Here is a 12,341-nt window from a genome sequence, read left to right as displayed (position 1 = left end):
TGAGGCTTCATTTTCTTTGTCAATCCAAGCATGCTTGGAGCCACACCTTAGAGATGGTTATCCACTCCACCTGTGCAGAGGGCTGACCTAGTTACTAACCATAGCAAATTGAGCCATTTACAAAAGGGGAGGAGGGATTTTTTTTTTTTTATAACCAAGATTTTGTCCCCTCTTATTATCATAGAAGCACAAGCAACTTTTAATTTTCCAGAAGTCCACTTTATCACAAGATTTACAGATTATCTATGGGAAATCTTTTAACTCCCATCGTCTCACTTATGAGTAGCAGATAAGTAACTTCTCACCTCCAATCTTACTCTTCATGTTGCCGGTTGTCAAGCAGGAGTTACCAGGGAAAGAGGTTTGAGGTTATTGCTTCCTGTCTCCACACCTTTAGCTGATTTAGCTGCTGGGAAAGGCTTTGAAAAGCAAAGCACTAAATTCATCATCAAAACAACTAGTCAAATCAGTTAGAAAAATGGCAGTCTAGTCAATCTTTTGATACCATAGGCAAATACAGTCTATTGGATGACAGTGTTTCTTTTAACCTAATAGATTTGACTCAGGTAGACCCTGCCTGACTACTAATAAAGTGTGTGTGGAGGGAAGGGTAAGTTGGCTAAGATCAAATTAGCTTGAGAGGGATGGTTTTTATAACTAGCATGAACTAGAAAGCAAAAAGGAATGAAATAAAAGTTCATGTGGGAATCTAAATATTTCTGTAGTTTCTTCTGAGTCTAGCTAGTCTTAATAATATGGTTTTAAGTTATTTAAAGTACTATGAATTCCCAGAAACTCAGAGAACCAAAATGTATATCAAAGCAAATACTATCTGATGTTCTGGTTAGCTGCTGCTTTGATTTATCCACGCCATTTTTTCCACTTCAGCAAGGTAAGAGATGTGTATATTCATACATGCTCCATTTTAAGAGAAAATGAGAGAAATAAGAACAGTTATGTCTACTGGAAGTCATAGTGATCATGCATATTCACTTGGAGCAACTGGTTATCTTTTTCTACAACCAAAAGTGAATTTCCTTCATTTTGTGTCTCTCCAAAGCAGATGTAGATTCTAAGGTCCTATGACTAGGATTGTGAGGTCTTATGAAAGATTTCCCATTAAGGTTTCTTTGGATGACTGACATGAACCAAGGAGGGACCAGGTGCTAGCCTATAACTGCTGAAACCCATGTGGTTTTATCAGCCAATGCTGAGAGCTGCTTGGACTCTAAACTAAGAGTCTATTAGCCACAGAGTAGCACATATTTAGCAAACTATTTCTAGCATAATACTTCTGTTTAAAGGTCAGCTAATTATTAAATTACATGTGTTGACATGGAAGAGGGAAGGAAGTGAACATTGACAGATAAGTTAGATGTCTTTTTGTCAGATCCATATACAAGCAATTGTCTTCAAACTCTTTCTCAACAAAATCTTAGCAAAAAGGGTAACAACATTCTTTTTCCTTCTCTTGTTCAATTGCTAGATATGCCATCAACCAAGAGAATATTGAATATGTAATGGTCAGCTTAGGTACTGGATCTTGGATTGCTCCTTCTTAAGAAATTCCTCCATTTGTAGTACTGAGGTAGAATGGGTTCAAGAGAAAGCTGATAAATGTCAACAATGCTGAGGTCTGAATTTTGGAGACCTCATGATGAGTCAGAAGGAAAATCTATCTTCCAGTTAGCTCATCATACTCTGCCTTGGGAAGGAAAAATAGTTTCAGGAGATAAAGATCACGCTTCTTCCTTGTGGAAAAAAGCAAACACTGTGATAAGCAGGTGTCACAGTGGTTAAGGCATTTGGCTGCTAACCAGAAAGTTGGTGGTTCAAACCCACCAGCTGCTCCATGGGAAGAAGATGAAGCAATCTACTTACGCAAAGACTTATAGCTTTGGAAACCCAGTGGGTCTCTATGAGTTGGAATTGACTCAATAGCAGTGAGTTTGCTTTGGTTTACTCAACTGTATGCCCAGTAACCTTTGAGGTAATTTGCATATTCTTTTCAGTAATATTCAGGCGGAAGAAGGTCTCTTTCATACCCTAGATGTCCAAACTTCACCTCAGTTTCTGAGTTGTCTATTATGGTGATGTAATGACTGAAGAAGAGATGTACACAAAATGAAAATAGTGTTACTTAGTGGTTGGTCTGAGTGGACTAAAAACAGTCATTTTTATTCCTCCTTCTCCTCCGTTCACCAAATCTAAGCCAATGCTGAGTTTTCCATTTTCAGCCTGTACATACTTGAGTTTATTCATTTCTTTCTAATCATAGTTCAGGTTCTTACCACCTCTTGCCTAGACTATTCTAATTCTATCCTAACTGGTTTCCATGTTTTTACTCTTGTATATTTCACATTTATCCTCCACATTTTGGCTAAAGTGATCTATATAAAATGAAAACCTGTACACATCACTTTTATGCTTAAAATCCTTCAGCAGTTACCTGTCACCTGCAGGAGAGGATCCAAGCTTCCTAGTATGCATATCTTGCCTGCTTTGCCAGTTTTATCTATCATAAAACATGGTCAAGCAAAATCGGGGTAGGTGTAATTTCCACATCTGCCATACTGTTTCTCACCTCCTTATTCTCATTACTTCTTTCTGTGTTCTCCTTCCCACAGGTTCGATCTCACCCCTATACACATGTGCACGCATGTGAACACACAGACAGACACACACACACACACACACCTCACACCACTCCCCAACATAGATGTATTAACGTGGCTGACTTCTACTCAGTAAAAATTTGTCAAAACAATGACTGTTTTGACAATAAGACTCTGGTCAGGAGTCAGCACCTCTAGAAATCCTTGCCTATTTCTTTACTGTTCCCAGAAACACTCTGTGCAGATCACTAACACAACACAACACTCTGCCGTGGAGTCGGATCCAACTCATAACGAGCCCTCCTTGGGTTTCTGAGGCGATATCACCTCAGAAGTAGATTGTACAACCTTCCTTCTGAGGAGTGGCAGGTGGGTTTGAACCACCAGCCTTCTGGTTAGCAGTCAAATGCCTTAGGCACTAGGCCACCAGAGCTCCGGTGCTACTATTTTATAGCATTTAGCTGTCAGTTTGTTTCTTTCTTCCCCATCAGACTGTGAGATGCTTGAGGACAGGAATTAAGCCCTGTTCATTTTGGGAATTTTTTTCCCTGATGTGTCACCTTGGGAGTTGTCACTTGCTAAGGTAGACTCCCCAAGTTTCTCTGCAGCCTACTTAGTTTCCACACCCTCACTTTCCTTTTTATCCCCATAAAGAAGGCCTACTCTCACTTTTTTTCTTTGATCAGCCCTTCAGGGAAATTCAGGACAAATTTGAATGCTCATTAAAACAGAATCCAAATCTCCAGCAACAGATACATAGTTCCTGGAGGGATCAGTGAGCAGAAATAAAATATCCTTAGGTGCAGTCCCTGAAAAGGAGGGGAAATGATGCCATTTCTTGCTGGGGTTGGTTGCCCTTCCTATTAAAATACTCCCAATGACTCCTTCTAAGAAAACAAATGAAAACAAAAACAAAACCAGATTGGGTTTTCATATCAAGGCAGGTTGAACATTTTGGTTCTTTGCATGTTTACTTTTTAGTGCTCTTGGAGAATATTTGTTGAATGAAAAATAAATGAAGTTAAAGTTGTTTTTAAGATACAGGTTTTGAACAAGGATTTAATGAGACTATATGAGTCGGGGCCGACTCAATGGCAAATAACAACAACAACAACAACATGGGCAGACCTAGCTGGTGATGAGAATTGTATAATCAAATCACCATCTTTCACTCATCAATTATCTACTGAGCTTCTGTTATTTACATAATACTACCAAAGAAGCAGAATGTGGTCCTTACTCTCAAGATACATGAAAACTGGGTGCCTAGAGGAAATGCCAACAAATCAAAAGCTAAACAAATTGATGTTACGAATAAGAGATGTTCAAAAGGTAGAACCTGACCAAATGGGAAATGAGTGATACAGATAGTAATTGTTTTGAGACTAGAGAAGGGCAAGGCAGGAACTCTAGGCCATGGTGTTAAGTGCACACAGTATACTTTGGAGATAGGAATGCTCAGAGTGTGTTCTTAGGATATTGACTTAAATGGCCTGGCTAATTAGTAGAATTTTGGTTCAAGAAAATGATGGTGGATGAGCCTGTGAAGACCCTATGGATTTCAGAATAAGAAGTGAGGTTTAATTTGTTACCACTGGTTCCCAAACCTGGCTGCAAATTAAGATTGTTGTTGTTGTTATGTGCCGTCGAGTCGGACCTGACTCATAGTGACCTCTCCTTGGGTTTCCGAGACACTTGCATGCTAACCAGATGGCTGGTGGTTCAAACCCACCAGCCACTCCTCGGAAGGAAGGTTGGGCAATCCTACTTCCATAGTGATACTGCCTCGGAAACCCAAGGAGGGGTTGCTATGAGTCGGGGCCGACTCGACGGCACATAACAACAACAACAACAACATCACTACGGAAGTAGGATTGCCCAACCTTCCTTCCGAGGAGTGGCTGGTGGGTTTGAACCGCCAGCCTTCTGGTTAGCAGTCAAGTGCCTTAGCCACTATGCTACCAGAGCTCCCAAATTAGGATTACCTGGTTCTAATCACCTGATTTAAAAATGCTAATGCCTGGGTCCCACATCTAGAGATTTAGATATGACTGATTTGAGATTCTGACTGAGAAAGCAAGGGTTTTTAAAATTCCCCAGGTGATTATAATACACTATAAGTTTGAGACATTTGACTCATAGTGACCCCATTGATAGAGTAGAACTGCCCCATAGGGTTTCCTAGGCTGTAATGTCCATGGGAACAGATCATCAGGCTTCGGTGGAGCCACTGGAGGTTTGAACCACCAACCTTTTGATTAGCAGTTAACCACCCTTAACCACTGTGCTATCAGGGGTCTTTTTATTAAACCATATGGATTTCAATCCTAACTGACTGTTAGAATCAACTGGAGGAACTTTTAAGACAATACCAAGGATAAGCCACAGAACAGGAGAAAATGTTTGCATATCATATATCTGATACATGTGGATTATAACAAATTATGGATAACATTGAGAAAAATGAGATTTTCAGACCACTTGATTGTACTCACGAGGAACCTGTACATAGATCAGGAGGCTGTTGTTCGAACAGAACAAGGGGATACTGCATGATTTAAAATCAGGAAGGGAGTGTGTCAGGGTTGTATCATTTCACCATACTTATTCAATTTGTATGCTGAGCAAATAATCCTAGAAACTGGATTAAATGAGGAAGAATGTGGCAGCAGGATTGGAGGAAGACTCATTAACAACCTGTGATATGCAAATGACACAACTTAGCTTGCTGCAAGTGAGGATGACTTGAAGCATTTACTAATGAAGATTAAAGACTACAGTCTGCAGTATGGATTACACCATTATTAAGAAAACAAAAATTCTCACAATTGGTACAATAAACAGCTTCACAGTGGATTGAGAAGAGATTGAAGTTGTCAAGGGCTTCATATTACTTGGTTCTACAATCAACACCAATGGAAGCAACAGTCAAGACATTGGACAACAAATTGCATTGGCAAATCTGCTGCAAAGGACCTCTTTCAAGTGATGAAGAGCAAAGATGTCTCCTTTAAGACTAAGATGTGCCTAACCCAAGCCATGATATTTTGATATTGCCTCTTATGCATGTGAGAACTGGACAATGAATAAGGAAGACCAAAGAAGAATTGATGCTTTTGAGTTGTGATGTTGGAGAAGAATGTCTAGAGTATCAGAGACTGCTAAAACAACTAACATATTTGTCCTGAAGGAAGTGCAGCCGGAATGCTCCTTGGAAGCGAGAGTTGCCAGACCTCGTCTCACCTACTTTGGTCATGTTGTTAGGGGGAACCATTCCCTGGAGAAAGATATCATGCTGGTCAAGTGGAGGGTCAGCAGAGAAGGGGAAGGCCCTCAACAAGATGGATTGACCCAGTGGCTGCAATATGGGCTCAAGTATAGCAAGGATCATGAGGCTGGCACAGGACTGGGCAGTGTTTTGTTCTGCAGTGCATAGGGTTGCTGAGTTGGAGACGACTCGACAGCACCTAACAACAAAAATATCATGCATCTGATACGGAATTTGTTCCCAAAATATATAAATAACTTACAACTCTGCAATACGAAGACAAATAACCCAATTCAAAAATGGACAAATAATCTGAATAGACATTTCTCTAAAGAGGGTATACAAATGACTCATAAATACATGAAAAGATGCTCAACATCATTAGTCATTAGGGAAATGCAAATCAAAACCACTTCTTACCCACTAGGGTGGCTATAATAAAAAATGATGGACAATAACAAATGCTGTCAAGGATGTGGAGAAATCAGAACCCTCATACATTGTTAGTGAGAATGAAAAATGGTGCAGCTGCTTTGAAAACAGTTTGACAGTTCCTCAAAAGTTAAACATAGAAGTCACATATGACTCAGCAATTCTATTCCTAGGTGTACATCCAAGATGATTGAAAACATATGTCTACACAGAAACTCGTACTAGAATGTTTGAAGCAGAAATGTTCGTAAGAGCCAAAAATGGAAAAAACTGCTGAATGGAAAAAGCAAGTGTGATATATCCATCCAATGGAATATTATTTTTCAGTAAAAAGTGATGAAGTTTTGATATATGCCACAATATAGATGAGCCTTATGCTAAGTGAAGGAAGTCAGACACAAAAGACCACATATTGTAGGGTTCCATTTATATAAAATTTCCAGAATAGACAAATCCAAATTAGTAGTTGCCATGGGTTGGAGGAAGAGAGGAATTGGGAGTGACTGCTGATGGGTAGAGGGTTTCTTTTTAGGATGATGAAAATGTTCTGGAATTAGGTAGTGGTGATTGATGCACAAATCTGTGAACATACTAAAATTTACTGAAGTGTATACTTATAAAAGGAACTTTGATAGCGTAGTGCCTAAGGCACTTGACTGTTAACCAGAAGGCTGGCGGTTCAAATCCACCAGCCATTCCTTGGAAGGAAGGTTGGGTAATCTACTTCCATAGTGATATTGCCTTGGCAACCCAAGGAGGGGTCGCTATGAGTCGGGGCCGACTCGACGGCACATAACAACATAACAACATACTTAAAAAAGATGAACTTTATGGAATGTGAATTATGTCTCAATAGAGTTGCTATTAAAAAAGAAGAGAGAAAAAAACCCACAATAACTCCTAGGCTAGACCAATTAAGTGAGAATTTATGGGAGTGGGACTTGGGCAAAGGTACATGTACTTTAAGCAAATTCCTGATGTGCAGCCAGCATTGAGAGTGAGGTAGGGGATGAAAGCTATTAGTGATTTAGTTCTATGAAACTCCTTCCTTCCCAGAGCAAAAACAAGCAACCTGAGTTCTTGAATTCAAATTCTGGTTAAATTATATACTTCATTTAATAGACGCTCATTTTATTGAGTGTGGTTGTATAGGATGTTGCTTCAAATAACCTGTTTTTTTTTTTTCATTTAAAATGTTAAGTAAGTAGACAATTTATTAGCCTATCTCCTGACAACAGCAAAAAATGTTTTTGTTTACACTGATATTCAAATCTGTAGGTATTTCTCAGGGGCTAGTTTTGCCCACCATATGTTCAGTGGCTTTAGGTAAACCATCTAACATCTCCAGGTCTCCTACAGTCATTAAATTAACAAACATATTTGAGTAGATTGTTATATGCCAGGCAACAAGTACCAAGATAGACATATTCTCTTTCCTCATGGATTTTATAATCTAGTTTCAGGTTCTTTGCCTTTAAAGTGAAGAAATTGAACTAGATGGTCTTGAGATTCTTTGCCCTGTTACTGGGATAACACAGAAGTAGAAGATGGAACAGAGAGATAACTCTTTGGGCCTTTTCCATCTTCTGTGATTTAAGGGGGCAGATGGGAATTTCTTGAGGAGGCTGTTCTCCAACAAATGAAAGCAAACTCTTTGGGTTATCTTTTTCTCCCCTCCCTTTCTCCTACTCAATAAAAAGAGTCAAAAATGTTTCAAAACATTTTAATTCCTTCACAAAAGCCCGTATCACAACTTATAAATAGATATATTTGGATAGCTGTGTCAGGTGTTAAAAACCCTTTCCAAGTATACCAGTTAAGCAGGAAATCATCCCCACGCACAATTAACATCCTAGGAATCTCAATACAGATCCAAAAATTCAGGGTACATCGCTCTTGTCCTCAGTGCCAACAGAAGGGCACATTCTACCTGCTGATCCATTGCTTCATTCTAAGGTGGAAAACATGATCCATTGTTTCATTCCAGGGTAGAAAAAATAATACCAAAGTGTAAACAAACTCTGTTGTTGTTATGTGCCGTCGAGTCGGCCCCGACTCATAGCGACCCCTCCTTGGGTTTCTGAGGCAGTATCACTACGGAAGTAGGATTGCCCAACTTTCTTTTGAGGAGTGGCTGGTGGGTTTGAACCGCCAGCCTTCTGGTTAGCAGGCAAGTGTCTTAGCCACTATGCTACCAGAGCTCCTAAACAAACTCTAGGGATGATTATTTCCTAGAGAGTTCCTGCATCTTCTTCTGCCAAGAGAAAGACTTTGTTGGACTTTGATTCATTTTGTTAATTAGCACATCTTGATTTCAGGAAAAAAAAAAAATTATACCCTTGTTCTAAGAAAATTATTTTTTTTCCCCCCAGAAAACAAGATTTTTGTGAAGCAGGTGCCGATGCTTGTGGCGACCAACAATGCAGTAAACCTTAGCTGCAAGTATACTTACAATCTCTTCTCAAAGGAGTTCCAAGCCGCCCTTTATAAGGGAGTGGATAGTGATGTGGAAGTCTGTGTTGTGAATGGGAATTACTCCCATCAACTTCAATTTCACTCATATACGGGATTCAACTGTGATGGGGAATTGGGCAATGAAACAGTGACATTCTACCTCCAGAATTTGTATGTTAACCAAACGGATATTTACTTCTGCAAAATCGAGGTCATGTATCCTCCTCCTTACCTACGTAATGAGAAGAACAATGGAACCATTATCCATGTGAAAGGTAATATGTAACTCTAACACTGTACCATCCTAAAAAATAGTTATCAGCTGCAGTTTAGAAGACTAGGTCACGGTCAGTGGGGGGATTAAATAATCCCAAGTGATGTGATATTTAAAAAGTTGAATATATATATATATATTTCTACTTTAGAGGAGATTAAAGGTTATATTTTGATTATTTTTGTCTTCCTTCACTGACATTGAGTGGGAGAATAAGAGATGAAGTCACAATCCATGGAAATGGATCACTCATAAGTTTATTCTTCATCAAGAGGATCATGGTGGAAAAATGTCGAGGACTACCGTTAAAATATAAGCTCAGTGTAGGGAACTGAACACATCCCACTTTTCACTTATCTGACACCAAATATATATCGATCAATCCAAATAAATTTATTATCAATTCTGCTTCACTTCTATTCTGTTATCAACTGCATATACAGTGCTTCTTCCTATGGCCTTAGTCACCCAGAGCTAGGTCAGACTTCACAAGTTAAAGGGCATAGTCTTCCAGACTGCCAAGTATGCCCAAGACTTCAGACACCATTCACAAGTCTGGGAGTCCACAGAACTCCCCTCACTTATGACCTATTGGTTACAAATTCTAGGTTTTCCTTCTACTTCTAGGATGGCACCCATAAGCTCAGGGTCACCAGGGCCACCCTCACTTCTAACATTCTAACTTCCACTACTGCTTTGGGATTAATAATTTGATAGGATAACTCAGAACTCACAAAAGTACTTATACTTATGATTATAGTTTTATTATAGGAAAAAGGATATAAACGAAGAGATGTATGGGCGAGGTCTGGGAAGACACTCAACGTGGATCTTCCATATCCCAATAAGGGATGCACTACACTCTCACATGCATCAGTGTCTTTCACCCACCAGGAAGCCCATGAAGCTTCTATGTCCAGAGCATTTGTTGGGACTTCATTGCATAGGTATGATTGATTGAATCAGTCCACCTCTCCTAAGGTCAGCTGATTACAAGCTGGTCTTTCTAGACTAGCCAGCCCCCACCTGAATTATTTCATTAACATAAACTCTCAGATTAGATAGCAAAGTCACCTCAAGTACTCTGGACATTCCAAGGAACCAAGGACAAAGACCAAATGACTTTAGGTAAAGTTAATGTAAACCCCATACTGAGGTACCCACGAGAAGCAGCAGCTGGGTTTAGTGGGTCAGGACTCAGGAAAAATGAGTTCTCTTCTCAGTTAATTCATAGACTTACACTTTTAAAAGTCTTTTTGTGTTCCATGGTCTTCCTCCACAAAAGTACCCTCCCAGGCTCAGGATCACATTCGGGGGAGACACTAAGGTCGATTGGCATAGCATAGACCACAAAGACAATGTTCTACACATCCTATTGTAGTGAGTAGTGAGACTGGGGTCTCAAAAGTTTGTAAGCAGCCATCTAAATTGCAACAATTGGTCTCTCCTTGTCTGGAGCAAAGAAGGGTGAAAAAAATCAAAGATTAAAGGAAACAATTAGTCTAAGGGCTTAATGGTCCTCGTAAACCCCAGCCTCCATGACCCTCTGACCAGAAGAACTAGATATTGCCTGGCTATCAATGCTGACTGCTCTGAAAGAGATCAAAATAGGAGGTCCTGCATAGAGTGGGGTAAAATGTGGAACAAAACTCAAAATCATAAAACATACCAGGCTTACAGGTCTGATGAAGACTAGTGGAAACCCTGATACTATGGCCCTTAGACACCCTTAAAGCTACAAACTGTACTTATCCCCTGACTTAACTTTCAGCCAAATGATAGACAGGCCTGTAAGGTGAACAATAATACAAGGAGAGTATGCACTCATTAGAACAATCAAACATATGAGATCAAGAAAACAGTGCTTGCCTGTAGATAGAGCAGGTGGGGATGGGAAGGAAGAATGAAGAGAAAGGGTGGGCTCAGGGAGGAAGTAAGAATGCTATTACAGTGTGCAGATTGCAGTGAATGTCACAAAACAAAATGTGCATGAATTATTGAATGGAGAACCAATTTTCTCTGTAAACTCTCACCCAAATCACACACACACACACACACACACACACACGAGCTTCACATCCTTGGAAACTCTTTGGGAGCCATTCTACTCTGTCTTATAGAATTGCTAGGAGTTGGATTTGACTCCATGGCATTGGGTTGGGTTTGGTTCCCAGAAGGGATTAGGTTTAGGACCTCTACTCATATATAATTTCATCAACATAACAAAAGAAAATCTTTATTTCCAAACAGGGTCATATACACAGATAAAGTGTACAGGGCTAAGGACTTCAACATGTCATTTTGGGGGACAATCCTTAACAGAAATATTCACAGGTTCTGGAGATTAGGAGGTAGATATATGTTATTTGGGGCCACCATTCATTCTACTACAATAGTATTTGCATATATATCCTCAAATGGAAAGCAATTTTGAAGTCTTACACTTTAACAACAAAAATACAAACAAGCCAGTCAAAAAATGGGCAAAGGACTTGACTAGACATTTCACCAATGATGATAATGGGTAACAAACACATGAAAAGATCCTCAACATCATTAATAATTAGGCAATTGCTAATCAAAACTACACTGATGTATCACTTTATACCCATTAGGATGAGTAGGATTTTTTTTAAGAAAGTCCCCCCATAAAACAAAAAACAGCAGGTATTGGTGAGGATGTGGAGAAACTGGAATTCTCATCCATTGCTGGTAGGGTTGTAAGATGGGACAGCCACTGTGGAAAATAGTCTGGTGGTTCCTGAAAGAACTAAGCATGGAGTTACCATATGATCCAGTAATTTCTCTTCTAGGTATATAACCAAAAGAGTTAAAAGCAGAAACACAAACACATACTTGTACACTCCTCATGTTTATTATAGTACTATTCATAATAGTCGAAAGCAAATATATAGAAACCAAAAATTATTAGTGGTTATTATGGATGAAAGAGGGAGGGAAAAGTAGAGTTTTTACTTAGGATGCAGTAAAGTTATGTTCATGGAGGTGGAATGATTTAGAAAAGGATAACATGATTGATTGTATAATGAGGAAAGTAATCAATGTCACTGAATCATACATGGAGAAATCATTGAATTGATGTATGTTTTGTTGTGTATATTTACACCACAATTAAAAAAGAACACAAACATTAACAACAACAACAAAAATTACCCTCCCACTTTTCAAAATGAGTCCAAAGGATGCTGGATGGGCTAGAAACCAGGGGACATGAAATTTGCTATGAACCTACTCTGTGATCTTAAGTGACCCAATTTCTTCATTACCTGAAACTCAA

The 12,341-nt window shown here is 39.3% G+C and overlaps 1 protein-coding gene across 1 annotated transcript in view; it reads left to right on the top strand.

The window, feature by feature from the left end:
- CD28 (CD28 molecule) overlaps positions 1-12,341 on the top strand; it is a 38,901-nt gene that overhangs the window by 17,423 nt on the left and 9,137 nt on the right. Inside the window, 1 exon segment of the mRNA XM_007936012.2 lies at positions 8,688-9,044. Coding sequence (XP_007934203.2) covers positions 8,688-9,044 — 357 coding nt within the window.

This window comes from Orycteropus afer, unplaced genomic scaffold, assembly GCF_000298275.1.
Source record: "Orycteropus afer afer isolate SDZICR_OR568_19922 unplaced genomic scaffold, OryAfe1.0 scaffold00002, whole genome shotgun sequence".
NCBI classification, from domain to species: domain Eukaryota; kingdom Metazoa; phylum Chordata; class Mammalia; order Tubulidentata; family Orycteropodidae; genus Orycteropus; species Orycteropus afer.
Note: the sequence above shows the minus strand (reverse complement) of the source record. Positions and strands in the feature narration are given on the sequence as shown.